At 42.0% G+C, this 19,981-nt stretch overlaps 1 protein-coding gene across 2 annotated transcripts in view; it reads right to left on the reverse strand.

Annotated features, from left to right (window-relative positions):
• Positions 1-1,759: 1,759 nt before the first annotated feature.
• The window catches only part of cry2 (cryptochrome circadian regulator 2), a 48,022-nt gene continuing 29,800 nt past the window's right edge, over positions 1,760-19,981 (reverse strand). For both annotated transcript variants that reach the window (XM_084673107.1, XM_084673108.1), the window contains 3 exons: positions 6,948-7,031; positions 5,638-5,868; positions 1,760-5,492 (listed from right to left, as the gene is read on the reverse strand). In XM_084673107.1, the coding sequence (XP_084529233.1) occupies positions 5,651-5,868; positions 6,948-7,031 (302 nt within the window). In that variant the 3' untranslated portion in view covers positions 1,760-5,492; positions 5,638-5,650. The remainder of the gene's footprint in view (positions 5,493-5,637; positions 5,869-6,947; positions 7,032-19,981) is intronic.

Raw genomic sequence — 19,981 nt, forward strand, 5'->3', positions numbered from 1 at the left:
CTCTCCTCTTGCCCTCCCCTCTCTTGTTCTTTCCTCATCCCTCCTCCACTCTCCTCTTTTTGTTTCACCTCCCCTCCTCCTCTCACTTCCCTCCTCTGCAAGTCAGAGAGGAAAACGGGGTGAGTGTCTGGACCATGCTTATGGACTATGTTTAGCTTGTGTTCTGCTCCTCTCTCTTGCCAACCGTCTCTGGAGGAGGGGATCCCTCTCTGAATTGCTCCTCCCAAGGTTTCTTCCATTTTTTCTCCCGTTGGGAGTTTTTCTGGGAGTTTTTCCTTGTCTTCCTTGAGGGTTTAGGTTGGTTGAGGGGCAGTTCTATGGGCGTATGTGAAGCCCTCTGTGACATGCTTGCGTGTAAAAAGGGCTATACAAATAAATTTGATTTGATTTGATTTGATTTGACCAATGGGAGTGCTGCTGGAGGGGAGCAGAGCCTCGTCGAGGTCTCCTCCTCAGGCGAGAGGAGCAGGTTGTTCTGGTGATTTTCAAGCCCTAGTCTAACCCTCTCAATACACTTGCATTATTACTTGCTTATACAATTGCTCAGGGTAGCTAAGTTGAGATAAATTGCATTAACTTCTAAGTCATTCATAGAGAAAACTAAATTAAATCCACAGTGTAATATGACATCAGACACAGGGTTCTATAATGTAAATAATACTTTCCCTTACAGCCTAATTCTGTCCTCTACCTTATCAAATGACTTTGTTGAATCACTGGACATCAAAGCTTGAATATCAGTTTCACTTGCTAGCATGTCTATATGAGGTATCACCAACATTGATATAGTTAGTTTCTGTTAATCCGTTTAATCTGATTCAGTTGTGTTCCTATCAACAAAAAAAAGTATGTTTGAGCTATTAGTGTTTGTGATACTGTGTGTATGAGAAGATGAGAAGAGGAGACAGAGATACAGAAACAGAATAGAAGCTGAGAAAAGAAGAGAGCGAGGCGAGAGAACAAGACCATTAGTGTTCCCTGTGGACTCCATCCCCAGTGTTAGTGCTGCTCAACAGAACACTGGCCAGGCCCCTCCTCAGTCACTGCTGACTGGACACACTGCTATGGAACCTGCACTCCTCACACGCATCCTGGGTTTGAGGAGCACCAGTGTCCTGTGTGCGCGAATGGAGAAATGTCCCTCAACTTTCCTGTCAGACCAGATTTTCTGTATACTAAATATCACCAGCAATTTTTACCCAAACATTGACAGGTATGGGAATCTCACGCTAAACTTTTTATTAAACTTGAGAGCCCTGACTTATTGTTCACTACTACAGGTCTGAGTCTTCAGCCCTGAACTGGTAATCTTACAACAGCAAGACACTTCTTCGCTCATGTTTGTCACTATACACCTGATGACACACTCTAGTGGTAGCATGGTAAAACAACATGCCTGCATGTACCTATACAAATAGCAATGTCACTGCCTATGATTCATTGCAATGATGAAAGTTTTACAGCATTTCCACTACAAAAACAAGAAATAATAACTTATAGAGCAGACACAGCAATATAAAACAGTACAAACAGGGATAAAAAAAAGCACAACTAATGGTTGGTTCAGAATCACCTCTTTAATAAAAATAAACTCTTTTGTACAATACAAAACAAATAAATAACTATTCCACAGAACTCATGGAAACTTAAATATGAGTGATGGTACCTTTGCTTGGAATGTACAATATTTGGAAACATGATGATATGGAGCTAGAAAGCTGACAAAAGTATCTGAATTTGAATATGAAAGATCTGAAATATTTGTGTGTCGAATTTCATAAAACTGAAATATTTTGCTGTTGAATATATAATATCTGAATTATTTGTATGCCGAATTTAATAAAACGGAATTATTGTGATCGAAAAATACAAATTTCTAAAATTCAGATTGCAGTAATTCAAATTCTTGAAATTCAGATTGTTGAAATTCAGATTCTTGAAATTCAGATTGCTGAAATTCAAATTGCGGAAATTCAGATTGCGGAAATTCAGGCTGGATGTTGATGCCATCAAGCTCTTAAAAGAACTCCAACACAGAAAAGAGAACAACGGAACATAAATATATAGGCTATAGCTTTGCCTGTTGTTCCGCGTCTTCCATCGGTCTCCGCCGCCCTCTGACTCTATCTCGACTCACTTGGTAACAGTAACTGCCGATTTTGGCAGAGGAGAAGACACAAGTTTTTACAAGTTTCATAAGCACTTTCTCCATACTCTTCCTCCAACGAGCAACTCTTAGCTTTTGTTCTGGGGTAAAATTCGGTCAGAGAATGTCTATATTCGGTCGTTCTGAAATCGTCTACTTTTCCCTGTGAAGGCATGCTGTTTCACCTTTGGCCTAGTTCAGACAAAATCTGAATTTCCGCAATCTGAATTTCAGTAATCTGAATTTCAAGAATCTGAATTCCTGCAATCTGAATTTCAAGAATCTGAATTCCTGCAATCTGAATTTTAGAAATTTGTATTTTTGGATCAAAATAATTCAGTTTTATTAAATTTAGCATACAAATAATTCAGATATTATATATTCAACAGCAAAATATTTCAGTTTTATGAAATTCGACACGCAAATATTTCAGATGTTTCATATTTAAATTCAGATACTTTTGTCAGCTTTCTAGCTCCATATGATGACACGCTGTAGGTGTGGTTGAATCAAGATGAGGGATGTCATGAGGCCTGGGGTCACAAACTGCATCACTGATTTATTCTACTAAAGCCAAATGTAAACTTAGGTCGCAGACACTTTTGAAAAGGTCGCCGACAGAAATGACGTCACGGTCGACACTTTTAACCGTCGCTTCGAAGTGTCGCCAGAGCCTGTTTAAGGAGAGCCTTGCCACTCCCTATTAAGCCCCATTGTACCGAATTTGGCTGCAGTTCCAACAAAGTTCCACTGGGGGTGATCGTGAGCGAGTGCATGTTGAATGGAAGTCTATGGAGCTAAACGGCTAAATGTGTCTCTTTCGCCTGATTGTCGTTGACAAATCTCCGATTTGATTGTAGTTTTTGCATGTTCAACATGGATTGTAGGTCGAAAGTTGAATGAACGAGTACTTATGTCCTTTTGATTTCTTACAGGGTGAGTTGTTGTTGCCCATACCACGCTAGCATTCTGCTAATGAATGCTGATTGGTTAGTGAAGGACTGATACGACCAGAGCTCCCGCTTGATGGCATCCGAAGCGGAATCCGACTGTCAGAGCATTAGCAACATTAGCAACAATATTAGCAAGCCAAAACTCTTTCTAGCATGTGTATTGACAGGGAGAGCCTAACCTGTCAGTTGTGTTGTCGATGCCCTGAGAGAAAAAAGTAAGTGAGCAGAGCTTGCCGTAAATCAGTAGCTCTGGTCGTACGATGTGTATGACGTCAATGACATTTTCAAAAGCTTTTTAGAACAGAAAGGCGACTTTAAAACAATATTACAGCCAGCAGTGTGTATTATTTTTGCCTCCCCTTTCGAATTCAGAATTCAAATTACTAGACAAAAAATTATATCCTGAGTAAAGTGGATTTTGAGGGGTACCGCTCCATAGACCTCCATTCATTCTGCACTCGCTCATTAGCGCCCTCACATGGAACTTCAACCAGTTCAGAACCCGGAAGTTTCTCGAGAGTGGCAGTTCTCTCTAAATTAGACATTCTCTGGTGTCGCCTACCAGGAGAAATTTCTCTTGATCATGCAGAGAATGAAGAACATAAACATGTCCTTGAAGTTTATCTGACTAGTTTGGAGCATCTACAAAAGATAATTGTGGGACTGACTGAGCCTGCAGCTGACAAATTCACGGATGTTGTAGTTGTCCGTCAACAAATAGATGGACAGATGTACACGTAGAGTAGATAGGGAATTAATACAAAAACAATTCATAAACAATTATATTACACTTAATAATAGTTTGAGAGCTTTTAAAAATGATTTACTCACAATTGCTGTAAGTGTGTAGGTGTGCATGTGTGTGTTTATATATAAACTCCTCAAAAAAAGTTTGGAAACGTTATTTCGGTTGATTATTCCTCCCCTTCAATAATACCAATTGGTATTGTATAATATTTAATTGGAAAACCTGATGAGTCACGTTTACAACGACGTACTACTTGTAAGGATCGTGCATTTTCACATTTTACACTGTCAGGGACCTCAGTAGGGTGTGGAAGATCCATAAGCAGCCACAACAGCTTGGCACCTCCTCCTCATGCTGGTCACCAGCCTGGTCACATACTGCTGTGGGATGGCATCCCATTCCTCAACCAGGATTTTTCGCAAGTCAGCCAACATGTTTGCGTTGGTCACTCTGGTACATACAGCATGCCCAAGCTGATCCCACTTGAAGCTCAAAACGAGAGTGAATACAAACAGAAGAATATTGAAGGGGATTTTGGCACCATTTTTTGGGCCGCTACCCACACGGTTAGCTGTGTTGCTCATTCCACAAATGCACGATCCTTACAAGTTGTACCTCATTGTAAAGGTGACTAATCAAGCTTTCCAACAATGTAAAATATACCAATTGGTATTATTAAAGGGGAGGAATAATCGACCGAAATAACGTTCCCAAACGTTCCCTTTTTTTGAGGAGTTTGTGGGAGCACGTCAGTCACCAGCTGTGTCCTGCTATCATGTCCAACATACACATTCAACTTGTCATAACAATCCAGAAAAGGGGGGAGTATAAAACAGTATTATATTTCGATTTGTTTTAAAGACTGCTGTTGGAACACAGGCAAAATGTTTGCAATAGTTTCCAAACACTGTGATCAGAGTCAGCACAGCAGTAACTTAAATGTCTGGAGAACATCTTCCCCTCTTTCATATCAGGGGTCAGCGCTGAGATCTACTCCCATCATCATCTGTGAATTTAGGAACATTTTTATATATCAATTGATTCAATGGAAAAAAAGTCTAACTCTGATAAGAACACAGCAAACACGGCAAAGGGAAAGGGTTAATCACTGGCTTTCCACCACATACACTGACTACGTTTACATGCATATAATCTCATCTGGTCATGGAATGTAGTAATAAGTGGAAAATTGTTGAGCTGAGTTAGAACTGACAGATGCAGAATGGAAGCAGAACTTTGAATGACACACTGACCCTTCACAAGGAGAAGCATACGCACAAGTATCAGCTCATTCCCATGAATAATGTAACCTTAAAAAGGTATTATATAGCTAATATTTTCATTTAAAATAAATTATCACATGTTTATCTGATAATATATACAGAATGGCTTTATTCTGAATTAGGTGTTTATTCAGAATTGCCTCTTGAGATTATGACAGGATAGGAGGCTGCATGTAAACGTAGTCAATGAAACCTAGCTATGGACATGAGTTTGGCAATGTAACATTTTTTTCAACACTTCTGATTGATAGATGATAAATTATAGATAAATTAAAATTAAAAAAATAAACTGGGATGTGTTTGTGTTTTTAATTGTCCCAGGCAGGAGAGGTGAGCTGGTCTCTTCTCTGTAGTAGCACCTCCTGTAACATAGCCAAGAGAACAACAGAAAAACTTCAATAAATATCTCACAAATAACCATCTCCAAGTTTCTTCCTCCCTCTTACTCTCTCCCTCTGCTTCTCCCCCCTCTTTTCCTCTTCTAACACACCAACAACAGATACTTACCTTTTGTCATTGGTTATTGCTGTGTGATAGTTTGTTCCTCTGTTGGCTGCTCCTCCTCCTCCTCCATCCTACTATCTTCTACTTTCTCTTCCGTCCCCATTTCTTCCTCAGCCCCTGCTTTAACAGGGTTGGTATGCTGGACCTTCAGACGTTGGTTATGCTGCTCTGTCTGCGGCCCTCTCTTCCTCACCGAGGCGGGGGCTGTCCCTGACGTACTGGGCTGGGGGGAGTCTGCAACCCAAACAGTTTGTTATTCCACCTCTTCAAACTCGCCTTCACCTGCTTAGCCCTGCTCCCTACCCTCCACTACATGTCTCATTTCGCATTTTCCTTTTTTCTGTTTGCTTGTTTTGTTTGATCCTCTGTCTTTAAATCTTTGCTATTGTATTGTTTTGTTTGTCGTTGCACATGTAAAGCGTCTTTGACTACCTAGAAAAGCACTATATAAATATAAATTGTTTTTAGTATTATTATTATTATTGTATCACATTGTCAATGGAAGAATACTGGTCAGAATCTAATGCTTTTTGGGCAGAGTAAAGAAGTTTAGCTGACTAGTTTGGAGCATCTACAAAAGATAATTGTGGGACAGACAAATTCACGGATGTTGTAGTTGTCCGTCAACAAACAGATGGACAGATGTACATGTAGAGTAGACAGGGAATTAATACAAAAACAATTCATAAACAATTATATTACACTTAATAATAGTTTGAGAGCTTTTAAAAATGATTTACTCACAAAACATTTACTCACAAAATATAGTCAATTTGACCACAGCAGGCAGGCAGGCAGGCAGAGAGAGAGAGGCAGAGAGAGAGAGAGAGAGAGAGAGAGAGAGAGAGAGAGAGAGAGAGAGAGAGAGAGAGAGAGAGAGAGAGAGAGAGAGAGAGAGAGAGAGAGAGAGAGAGAGAGAGAGAGAAAGAGAAAGAGAAAGAGAAAGAGAAAGAGAAAGATAGAGAGAGAGAGAGAGAGAGAGAGAGAGAGAGAGAGAGAGAGAGAGAGAGAGAGAGAGAGAGAGAGAGAAAGAGAAAGAGAAAGAGAAAGAGAGAGAGAAAGATAGAGAGAGAGAGAAAGAGAAAGAGAAAGAGAAAGAGAGAGAGAGAGAGAGAGAGAGAGAGAGAGAGAGAGAGAGAGAGAGAGAGAGAGAGAGAGAGAGAGAGAGAGAGAGAGAGAGAGAGAGAGAGAGAGAGAGAGAGAGAGAGAGAGAGAGAGAGAGAGAGAGAGAGAGAGAGAGAGAGAGAGAGAGAGAGAGAGAGAGAGAGAGAGAGAGAGAGAGAGAGAGAGAGAGACCAGAGGTGCGATCATACCACAGGTGCTGCTGCTGGCCAGTGAGTCATCAGTCAATGGAGGCTCTGCCTCCTCCTGGATGGTGGGCACAGAGGCAAGCAGGCCTGGAACACAGGTACATACACACCTCAATATCATCATAAACACGTAAGGAATCTAAAGCATTAGAGCAGGGGTGTCCAAAGTACGGCCCACAGGCCAACTGCGGCCCGTGGTCCAGTTTTTATTGGCCCGCGGCAAATTTTGAAAATATAATTGAATATGGCCCGCGCAAGAAGCTTGAGCTCAACTTTGTTGCACTTCTCAGTTTTAACACTAGATAGAGCCAGCCACGGAAACTAAATTAAGCGAAGAAAAACTTTTCCCGCAAGTCACCAGAAATGGCGGCACCGAAGGAATGCAAAATAACAAGTGAGTGTAGAAGATTTCAAAGACGGTGGGAAAATTAGTATTTCTGGAAAGAAATCAACAGAAAGTGTGTCTGTTTGATTTGCAATGAAGATGTTGCTGTGATGAAAGAGTATAATGTCCGGTACTATGAGACCAAACTTCAGAGCTACACATCGTACACCGGTGCCGAACCAACACAGAAAGTCAAGCAAATGGCAGCTAGCTTGCAAGCTCAACAGCAGTTTTTTTGTGAAAACAAAACACAGGAAAACGCCACAATAGCAAGTTATGAAGTCGCTAAAGTTATTGCCCAGCACAGCAAATCGTTTTCAGACGTTGATTTCATAAAGCAGTGCCTCATCAAAGTCACAGAAATAATGTGCCCAGACAAAGTGCCGGATTTCAACAATGTGAGCTTATCCAGAAATACAGTGGTGCGGAGAATCAAGGACTTGTCAGCTTACTTGAAACTTCAGCTGACAATCAACGCTTGTGCTTTTGATTGTTACTCGATAGCATGCGATGAGAGCACAGATGCCACAGACAGGGCCGGATTAAGACAATGGGCTTTAGGGGCTACAGCCCCGGGCCTCGCCACCAGGGGGGGCTCAGGTTGCCCGATGTCGAGTGAGTCAACGGCACCGCGCATAACATTAGAAAAATTCAGAGTGAAAACAAAAATAATGTGCGAAAATTTCCGGTCAAGGAAAGCAGAGAGTGTGGCCAAAATCCGCGATGGGACTAAAATCGAATAGCTTCGGCAACTTTTTATAGTACAAAATCGTTGTAAATCAAAAGGAAATGCAGTCTTTCGACACACCCTCCAATCATCAAGCAGAAGCCCAGCGTCCAGGCCAGCCCACTCCTCCATTCACTCCCAGAGACGCTGAGCGTCCAGAGAAGAATAAAATGGAAGGGAAAAAGATGCCAGGAGGAACTGAAAAAGCCAGGTAAAAAAAGAAAGATCTGTCACTTCATAAATCTAGGTTCCTGCAAGGGTGGGAACAATATGTTTTCTCAAAAGCCCTGAATCTTTCAGGTAAACATTTGGGTTGTAATTTCCGGAAAATATAGCTAAGAATATGACTCCAACGTAATGTTCATATTAGGCTAGGCTATATAAAGCAAAAAAAAAAATCAATTTTGCACTGAAATTAATGTCAATTTCCGCTCGCGCGCCATGCGCGCTCGCATTAATGTGAAAATCCATTTAACCTCACATCAGAACCTTGACTAGGTAGGCTATTCGGTTCAGGTTAAGCAAGCACCAAATGTAAATCCGTTTTTTGATATTTTAGGGGAAGCTGAGCTTCCATTGCAGTCTTAAAGAAATCGCTACTGCACACAACACTTTTTCTGCTTTTTCCATTTTCACTTTCTCTCATCCTACTACCTTGAATGGACCACCTAGCTACGTAAACACATTCCCGAATTCAACGGCAGCGTCATTATTTCGATCAGCGTAACCGGCGTAGGGTTTGGGTTCGGTGGGAAACCATTTAAGGTTCGGCCGAAACCGAATCCCGTCCAAAAGCCCAATATTCGACCGAATCCTGGATGCGGTGCATCCCTACTCAATAGAGCATGATATACTGCACCAACTTCTTTCTCTTCTTTCAACTTGTTCTCTACTTTGAAGAGCTCATTGATGAGTTTGTATTGAGAAAGAGCAGAAAACTGACCTTTTAATATCACTGATGTGATGATGGTGAGTCACATGTTTAAACTGATCATATTTATAGAGTGGTTCTGTGGACTTTAAAGCACTGATGTGTCAGTGCACCTGGCGTGGGTTTGTGGGCGTGCCGTGTCATGATGTGCGTCGGGGCGATATAGGGGCCTCATCCTGGTAATTAGCCCCAGGCCTCAAAATGTCTTAATCCGGCCCTGGCCACAGACACTGCACAACTGTAAAAAATGTTGCGGGGAGTAGATGCTGTATGGAGGAGCTGCTTGATATGATGAGCCTAAAAGGCACAACGGCGGGAAAATATATTTTTGAAGCTGTGTCTGAGGCAGTTGAAAAGACAGGGCTTAAATGGGACAAGCTCTGTGAGTAACAACGGATGGAGCTCCAGCCATGACGGCGAGCGCAAAGGAATGGCGTTGTTGGTGTGTGCCAAGGTAAAAGACAGCGGAGGTGAGGCTGTTAGGATGCACTGTATAATACACCAAGAAGCACTGTGTGCCAAGACTGTCCAGCTGGGCGATGTGATGAACACTGTTGTAAAAACTGTCAACATAATTTGAGCTAGAGGACTGTACCACAGAGAATTTCAGGCTTTTCTATCTGATGTGGATGCTGAATACGGGGATGTACTCTACCACTCTGATGTGCGCTGGCTCAGCCGAGCCTCTGTGCTGCAGCGGTTGTATTCGCTGAGATCAGAAATCGACCGTTTTTTAAAAGAGAAAGGCCGACCTCTTCATGAACTAACTGACCCTCTGCGGCTGGCCGACCTGGCATGTTTAGTTGATCTTACGCACCATATGAATACACTGAACAAGAACCTACAAGGCAAAGAACAGCTGGTGCCACACCCGTATGCGCACATGAAAGCCTTCTGCACAAAGCTCCGCCGGTTTGAGACACAACTACGAGGCTTTAATGCTGCACACTTCCCTGTGCTGTCTGAAATAAAGTCTGTTTTTCCGAAGGCTGACCTTTCTGCTAAAAAGTAGAAATATGGGTCTGTGATTGCATCTCTTGTGACAGAATTCAACCAGCGTTTCCAAGATTTTCATTTCTCGACCACCTTCCTGGTGGATGCAGAAGAAGTGGAAGAGAGTCTGCAGTTAGAACTGATTGAAATGCAATGTGATGATTTTCTAAAGAACCAACATCAGCTTCTTTCCCTACCTGAATTTTATCAGAGTTTGAATAATCCCAAGTTTCCTCTGATGAGACGCCACGCAAAAAGAATGATGAGCCTGTTCGGCTCAACATACATATGTGAACAAACATTTTCTCTGTTAAATCAGAACAAAAGCAGGTTGAGAACTAGAATTACTGATAGCCATCTCTGTGAAGTCCTTCGTGTCTCAACCACCTTTCTCCTGATATGTCAGCCATCCTTCAATCCAAAGGACAGCATCACTGCTCCCACTGAGTGCAATGTTTGGTAAGAGTAAAGTTGATTAAACTTCAATATAAATTCAATAAATAAGTAATCGAAAACACATTTTTATTTTTAACATTTATTTAAGGGGGTAAATAGATTTTACTTTAACCCAATGTTCTTCACACTATAGGCGAGTTAGTAGTACACACAATATTCATGCGTCAATATGTCACCTCTAGTGTGAGAAGCTGCGTTAACAGCAATCGCTACCTTTTCCTTAACAATATTCTTTTTTTTGGTGGTCAAATCGTCAAAGCACCGCTAAGTGTTCCCCAAAAATTGTTGTGGTTGCACTCAACCTCCGACACCAAAACCTCCGTTTCCTTTTGGGAAAAATTATTTATTATTCTTTTCTTGCTCCATTTTCATTACCAATTTCTAGTTTAACTTGATAGCTCCCTTTTTATTGATGGTGATTCAACAAATGTAGATAATATGGGGTATTTCGTATGCAAAAACTTGTGTTTGTGCACCAGTTTATAGACTAAGAACAGGCGAGATTTACCAAAGAAAATCTCCTAGAAGTGTGCGTACGCCGCTCGTACGAATGTTTGATAAATTGCACCTTGAATTGTTCGTGGGAATATTCCAAATCTCCACGTAAGAACAATTTATACGCACGCTTGATAAATGAGGCCCGCGGTCCTGCGCACCTCTCCTTTATTAGGAATTGTGGAAACATTCAGCTGATTTCCCTGGGGGGACAGGGAAGAAGGACAAGGTCCTTAGAGCAGTATAGCTCTTAGCCGGCAGATTCTGTCGGGGTGAATAGAACGCGCACAGGATTCATGCATGTAAATACGCTTATGTAACCAAATCTGTAGATATTAGACTAAAGTCATATAAAGACTGTATATCACTGTAAATAGAGAAACTAACACATTTATAGTAAACAAGTTGTAGTTTAGTTGAGGTGATCCAACCCAGCCCGTCTGGAACTCTCGCTGTCCGTTCCTCGTTACTGATAAAAATAGAAAGGAACAGACTCATCTAATTGGTTTAAAAATTGGCTAACATTCCCTCGATTGTCCCTTAAGGACTTACTATTAGTGTGGCATTATTCCAGTGAAAAGAGAGCATTTTCAACGCTTCATGAGTTCCTAGGGTCTGTGACTGATCATACCATCTGAACCACTGATATTTGTGTATGAAGCAAGAACGAGTTACTAGAGGAGCCTGTGGTTCCTTTACAACCAGAAACGTTGGCAGTTCGATTGTTTGAGTTGTTGTAACTGACTGGGTTCTGAAACCTCTGGACTCTCTCTCTCTAAAACTCCCCCACTCACTCAGCGCAAAGCTACGCCCAGTTGCTGACTCAAAACTGGAGTTGCTACACTCCCATTTCGCCCCCACTCTTTCTCTCTCTCTCTCTCTGAACTCTCTCTGAACTCTCAACTCTCTCCCCCTCTCTCTCTCGCCCCCTCTCCCTCTCGCCCCCTCTCTCTCCCTCTTTCTCTCTCTTTCTCTCCCCCTCTCTCCCTCAACTCTCAAATCCGAAGTCAGAGGAACAGGGCAAGGATTTGTGCAAAGTATTGTTTATAAACTAAAGCAAAAATGTTATTCTTAAACACATCTATGACGAGAAGATCCAGTTGAAGTCAGTGTGTCACTCTAACGAATTGACATACCAGATAATAGTGATTCAATTCCACCCACACCTATTCTACCATTGATTGAAACAACCACACACACATATTTATAAATTGAGAACTGAAATTGAGCAGATCACCAAATCATTGATACCCAAAATAAGTTTTTTCCCTGCCGTGTCTTGGCAACAAGCATTATATTATTAGTTTGACTCTACAGTCTAGCCCACAGTTTGGAACAGACTGCAGTAGCCTCTATTTTGGTGACTTTCGTTTAAAAGTGCCCATAGGGCAGACCATAGCAGTACGGGACAGGCCAGCCACACATCCATCACTCAGTATTACCGTTGTTCCCAGTAAGATAAGCGAGGATTATAAAACCTAACCTCCAAGAAACAATATATCAGAGAAGCTGGTGTAGAACCCCAATCGAGCTTCAGAAAACTAATTAGGACGAATAATAAGCTATTTGGTTGAAATTAAGAAAATCAGGGAAACCGAAGACCAACCAGAGTTTCCCAGGTTCTTGGTCAGCAGAAAACAGTGGTAAGGCTTTGGACAGCCAGGTGACGGCTCCAGTCGAGGTAATACAACAACAAAAAAACACCACCCAGGCGACAAAAAGTTAATTCAACAATTCATAAAGAAAAGCAATTCAGTTTGGCCGAAAGGAGGATCCTTTCATTTAGCGTGCTGTGCGGAGGTGGAGGTCAACATAAAGCCCCATCAATTTAAAAACCAGAACAATAAGAGATTAAGACAGAGAAAATAAACAATCCTACAGAGACATCAATAAAGGAAGTACAGGGACAGAGCCCCACCAGTATGACCATTGGAGCCACCCCAATACTTACACAGTAAATGCTAGTTTACGTACCCTTAGTATAGTTTAGATCTCATATTTAAATTTGTCAGATTCCTACATGTTTAATGTATGCACCTTCCTGCCAAAGCAAATGTTGTCTGTGCAAAATTTCATGGGATTAAAAACCTATTTTGATTCTGATTCTAAAGAAAACTAACGCAGCACCCCCAATGCAACAATCAACAGATCGCCCATTAGGGGAACGCCCAAAATAAAAAAGCAGAGAGCGATCGCTGGAAGAGTGGGACAACATAAATCAAAAATGCCAAGACTGCGAGGAGTCATTGCAAAGGATTAAATATAAACTAAACCAAAATGACGCTGTGACAAGATGTCCACACCCAGGCCAACATCTGAAGTCAGACCAAATGAGGACCCCCACAGCGCATGGCAACAGCTCAGCAGCAGAGGGGCCGTGCACTTAAGTCACACAACAGCAGCACTGGGTGAGAGATGGAGGAAGACTGGAAGAGCCTGGAACACAAACAACACCACACAGAGACTGTTTATGCTGATAGTGATGAAGGCAATTTTTCAAGATGTACAAAAGTGTCTACACGATGTGGTAGGCCTGATGAGAATGGACTGGCCATTGCTCTCAGGACACAGTCCATCAAGTCAATAACTGCAGAGAAGAAAAACAGGAAGAGGAGGCCCAGGTCCTGGAGGACCCGACACTCCAGGTCCTAGTGATGTTCCAGCCACCACCCCAACCACATGCTCCACCTGGACCAGTGCAGCCAACACCAGTCAATTTCCCAGCCACCACCCTGCCACCAATCCATGTACACGTTGGTTCCTCAAACGGCTATCATCAACACTGGAAGGGGAGGGGTGAACCAACGCAACGTGGTGGCAAACCCCAAGGAGGAGGAGGATGAGGCCCACCCCTGCCGTGGGACAGACAAATGCAGTCCAACCCCAACCCAACAGATAAACAGCTGGTAAGGGAATGCTGGGGATGTGGACAACAAGGACATCTCAGAAGGGACTGTCCAACAAATCCATATGTGGCACCAGCCACAAACTAGCAATAGAGGGGCCCAGAAAAGCCTGGGCCCCTCTATTGCCAGTTATCTCACTACAACCACGAAAAGAACCCACCATCAGTTACAGTGCGTGTCCACTGCAGCGACGCGAATCGCTTGCCTTCCCACAGTTCACCACGCTCGGGGGCGTTTCAAACATATTAATGTAGACTGTAGTTCTCTAAAGTCACTGTTGTAGTTGTCATGGCCAAGTGTGCAGACTTGGGTTTACGTAGTTGCAACATCGATCAAAATACAACTTGTTTACAAAATATAAAACTGTTTAATACACATACACGTTGACATGAGTAAAAAAAGTTTTACTATATTCCTCAATCTCTGCTAATCTGCCGATACGATAGAGAGTTCCAGCCCGGCTAGCTAGCTAGTTAGGACAGAACGAAGTTACTAATGTGACTAAACTGAATTTGAAAGTACAAGCACCCACAACTTCGACAAACCTTGCGCCATGCATCGTTTTTTTGTATTAACATCTCTGTACGAATACAGATATGTATCGTACAGGACTGGGTAAGCAGCCACACAAACGATTAGTTTCTCCTCCAGCTTGAAACCTAGAAAGCTAGAAATGTTTACCACGGTTGCTACGTTACGAGAAACAAGAAAACACTCCGATTGGCCATCGCTAGCGAAAATCGCTCCTCATTAGCATAAAGTTGAGAAAATGTCAACTCGAATCGCTTGAATCGCGTCGCGTCGCTACCCACAATACACCACGCAAGCGATTCGCCTGGCTCCATAGAAAATGAATGGAAAACATGTTGTCGCTCGCATCGCGTCGCTGCAGTGGACACGCACTGTTACAGTGCAAGGCCGAGAACATGCCTTCATGGTGGATACGGGAGCGACGTACTCATGCATTGGAAAACATGGCTTCAACCTCCCCCTCTCAAGTTCATCCATCCGAACTGTCGGCTTTTCTGAGAAAACACAAGAAATACCACTTACACAGCCACTCACAATACAAATCGAAGAGAAAACTATCGTGTCACCTCTGTTTTCAGCACACACTCCAATCAATCTACTGGTAAGAGACATTCTTTGTATATTAAAAGCCAACATCGAATGTACCCAAAGCGGCTTGCGAGTAGAGTTCCAAGAAAATCCTACAGTAAATCAGATAATGCCAGTAATGGTAGAAAACACACTATAATATGTTGTAAGTCCACTAATGATTGTAATAGCAGAAGACCCCCCAAAACATATTTGAGTGTGCCAACATTAGCAACTAAAGAGGGTACAATTTCTGGGGAAATTGTACGGTGTGCTTGCTTGCGTTGGTTGCAGGTGGGTCCGTTTTCCCTTCTAGTGATATTTACCGTCTGTTAACTGAAAATATGCCCCCCAAAACGTAAATACATTTGACATTAATTTAGGGCAACATGGCTATTTCAAAAGAAGTTTGCTAGGGGCAAGCTGGCTGCTGTTAGGCCTGTCGCGATAGTCAATATATTGACTTATCGCACGGTATATGGAAATGAGCGCAATCATTTTTGGTGCTGCAATATATTGCAACTGATCATTTTTATAATAACAAATAAAGATTAAATACATTTTTACATAAGAACGAATGTCACCAACATTTTGGTTGATCCCACTGCCTCAGTCATCTTGTCTGCTTTCTGTGTCAAAAGCATAGGCGGGAGTAGCTCGCCACACACACAGAGCGGACAGCGACAGGTGAAGAGAAGACGTGAAGTCACTGTGTTATAAAGTGTTCTGTTTCGTGGCATCTACAGCTAGTTAGGAAGAACAAGTAAAAATTGACTTGGTTTCAAAGCCGCAATCTTCAGCTCTGGTGTGGGAACATTTTGTCTTTAAGCCGAATGAGATGAGCGCCAATTAACGTTAACGAGCCGGTATGTCAACTTTGTTTAAAACAAGTGGAAACGAAAAGAGGCAACTAACCTAACATCTCACCTAGAAATACATAACTGTCTATTCCACCCAGTTGTTCAACCTGTGAACTACAACTGCAGCTGGAGCTGGAAAGGGGTCTTCCATACAGTTCTGTTCCAGATGCCTTTTCCTGACAGTGCAAATATAAACGTGACAGCACGAAATGGCACACACTCACGGATAGCGTAACTCGCCATATAAGAGATTTAAGCAATAAGCCCCAAGAGGCTGTGGTTTGCGCTGATTTTAGAACAGGTAAGGGGAGTTGTTAGGCACGACGCGAAGCGCCGAAAACCCCCTTACCTGTTCAATTTGAAATATTCGATGCACAGTAATATGGAATGCTAAAGAATGTTATGAGGACAACCTGTAAAGATGCCACCTGGACCCCAAAATAGCATCTGTGGAGCAGAAGGGTTAAAGCAGAGGGGGGCATATCTGGGACGCCAGGTGTTGCCGATGAGCCCTCTGGAGGTGTTGTGGGCCTATCATCGAAACACCGGGGAAGGAGGATGCCCACCTGATGACTCAAATGAGGCTTATCAACCCTTTAGTCCCACAGACAGTACCATGACTCTTAACCAGAAACATCTCGAATGTCTGCTTCAACCCACTTCACATCTCAGGAGTGCAAATCAACCAGGGATTGTAAGACCTAGTCCTAAAACAGAACTAAGGTTATGCTGGATTTTACAACTGCATGGAATGCGATATAGCCAATCACAATCAAGATTGTGAACAAGGATGGGAACAACCAGTTTTAGAAGCAGCCATTAAACATGCTAAAAAAAGCAGCATTTACAAATATGCTGCCAACTTCAGAAAACATAGGGCTGTCACACATTGGTCGTGAGACAAACGCATTTCAACCATTTCACACGCTCTCATGCCACACCTTATATATCTCAAGCTGAAAAGGCAACGTTGTAAACAGAAAGGGATGATGGAGTGAAGCGACAAACAGCCATGAAAACTCGCCTTGGGGGGGGGCAGTCATTATGTGACTGGCCTATGAGTGGCATAAAATTGACTGAAATTACAATTGACATGTGTGCAATAATATCGTTTATCGCAATTAATTTTGGTGCAATATATCGCACAAGAAAAAGTAGTTATCGTGACAGCCCAAGCTGCTGTTGCTAGCCACACTTACTACTACACAGTACTACTACACACTGCCAGTGGGTGAGCCGAGTCTGACGGCTAACGTTGGAAAAAGACACCGTCTCACTCAAATTCCAAGTTTTACACATATCACAAAAATATGCTGACCCGCTGGCTGTCTTCGCAATCGCCATATCTTTAAAACACTGCTCTCCATTTTTATGTAGAATTGACCCTGGTACAAAATTAAGAAAATACTCATCAGACGCAGATCGACAACACTGTTGTCGACGGGTGTCAACACTGTTTGCTGCCGCAATCGTCAATGGAGGCGGATGGGGCTCTCACGTAGCAAACAAATCAACGTTTTTACAGCAACCTACATTAAAATCTCACCACCTGGCTGTCTTCACGATAATCATATCGTCATAACATTTCCCTGTTTCTGTTTTTTGTGAAAATTGAACTATAACATTACGAAAATACCACTATGACGCTTTCTAGCATGGCTGCCGCCTTAAAGACTGGGCGGTCTCACGGCGACCCGCACTCGCTCAAATTACAAAGACTTTCACAACCTAAATCAAAAATCTGAGATTGCAGTTCCACTCAAAATCACTTTCTCAACAAAGTCCAATGGTTGGAAATGTTTGGGGGTGGTATTTTTCACTCATAATCCAAGCTCCAACTTGCATGCTAGAACGTCTCTATCATGTTGTATCCATGCGTTGTTGCTAACGTGTGTTGACGTGGTGACGTAGCTAGCACAGAGTACCCTTCGTCGACTAAAGGCACTTATCGCCACAAAAACGTTGTAACCTCCTAAACTGTGCAACGGAACATAAATCCCAATACAAGCAACTCAATCGAGACCAAGACAAACATTTTGACACAGGCGTTGTCTATGTAGTCCAAACATTGACTGAGTTTTAGGGGTGTGAAGAGAAACAATAATAATAATATATATGTGAGATAACAATGGTTTGTGCTCGCCGAAGGCAAGCACACCCCAATTACACATGGAAATGGAGTAATCGTATTATTGGTATAAACCGACAATGGCTATCGGGTTTCTCATGGTCAAGTCAACGCACTCAGTGGCGTAGTAGAACAAAACAGTACCATTAGCATAGTAGTTAGTAAAAGAGATATTAGCAGCATCTGCAGAATTAGTAGTTGTAGTGTGGCACAAGATATAGCAGTATCAGTAGTGGTAGTAGTTGTGTTGTGGTGCTCTCAGTCTTTAAATGGGACGAGTTGATTTAATAGCTCGTCTTGTGCTTGTCGGTCAGAAATACGACTCTACCGGCAGTTTCTAAATCTTGTTGTTTCTGGTTTCTCTGACGAATTTGTCACCAGATTTGCATTGGACTCTATGGGGCAAGAGTTGGACTTTGTCTCGCTTTCGTGGGGCTCTGAACAAATGTGTAAGTCTGTTGGATTCCACAGACAATTGTCTACATACAGCACAAAACTAGCTATCTATTGATCCAAACACGAAGCGAAGTGAAGAGCGAAAATTGTGGCAATGCTGGCAAACTAAAAATACTTTTTGAAACTGATTTCGAAGCTCCCCTCCACTGTAAGCATTTCAGTCTGCACTCTAGGCTTTCACGTACACACCCATGTAAATCTCAGAAACGGTTTAAAAAACGTATGAAATATAATCAGTGATTTAAAAAAAAGTTGAAAGGATATCAAAAAGCTGAATTTAAAAAAACAGTTTAGGGTTTTGTCAACATTTTAAAGTTAAGTTAAGTTTTAAATGGTGGCTGTAGCTGAAGGATTGAGGAAGAAGAAGGATTTGAAAGTTGAAGAAGTTTAAGAGGATTGAGAGGATTTGAAAAAAAAACTCAATTGGAAAACCATGTAAAAGATTTGATAAATATTGATTTATATTAATTCAAGCATAAGAGGTACAAAGCTGAAAAGATAAAGCAGTCGTAGCCTGAAACTGCTGAATTTTTGGATAGCGGAAAGGTTTTAATAGCTGAAGATTTGAAGGCGCTGAAAGGTGTCGCGGAAGAAGAAGAAAATGAAGAAGTTGAATAAAGATTCAAATAACTATACTTGGAATGCTGAAGCAGCATTCCAACAATAAATATAGCTACAAGCAGCGATGCGGGTTCCTCCCCAAAATATTATAAACATGTACACTGTAGAAGATCGAGAGTTGGACAACAAAATAGCAAAACTACTTCATGTTTGGCCAACAACAGCCTGAATGGGGATTTGAACTTATGAGCATAAGGTTACAAGTCAGTGTCTCCATCCTCTCTGCTACACACCAACTGTTGACATTGTATGAATAGAAAGGGCAGAGTATTATCTTTGGTTCAAGAGAAGAGGAATTTTGAATGTTTCCCAATGGACTTTTTTGTTCCTCATGAAAAATGAGGCATGCACACCATGTTTCGGAAGAATTGGAGCAATGGGGTGGAAATGCCATCACTTTGAAAATTTGACTTTTGGGCGTGGCCTGTGGCACCCCCGATGTGGCCCATATTTGGTGTGGGGGTACCCACTTTGATGTAGTATCAATGTGCCAAATTAGAACATTTATGACCGGGGCCAAGAAAATAATACGAAGAATACCAACAATAACAATAGGTTCCCTCCTACCGTAGCAACCCTAATTATAAAGAGAAACAGGAAAACAATAGTTTATTCTCACAATAAATATATATGTGAGATAACAATGGTTGTGCCCTTGCTGAAGGCAAAGCACATCCAATAACGTCAACTAGTTCAAGGTGTATGCATAGGCTAACCATTAAATTAGCAGCACATTTCTTGTGTTTAACAATGAATAAACATGGACTTACCTGAAAGTGATGCACGGGCATCATCTTGCAGTTTCTTTCTCTTTTTTTCTGCCCATGTCTCCTGTTGTCTTTTTGAGGCAATTTTTGAAAAGTTGACCAAGCCTACGGTCAAAGTTCGTCAGGCCACTGAGATAGGAAAGGGCACCCACGGTGTGCTTGGGAAGTTGAGTGTGTATTTGTTTGGGAGGGGGGGGGGCAATAAAATATATCT

Source organism: Hypomesus nipponensis, chromosome 14 (genome assembly GCF_054491055.1).
Source record: "Hypomesus nipponensis isolate SF chromosome 14, ASM5449105v1, whole genome shotgun sequence".
Taxonomy (NCBI): Eukaryota; Metazoa; Chordata; class Actinopteri; order Osmeriformes; family Osmeridae; genus Hypomesus; species Hypomesus nipponensis.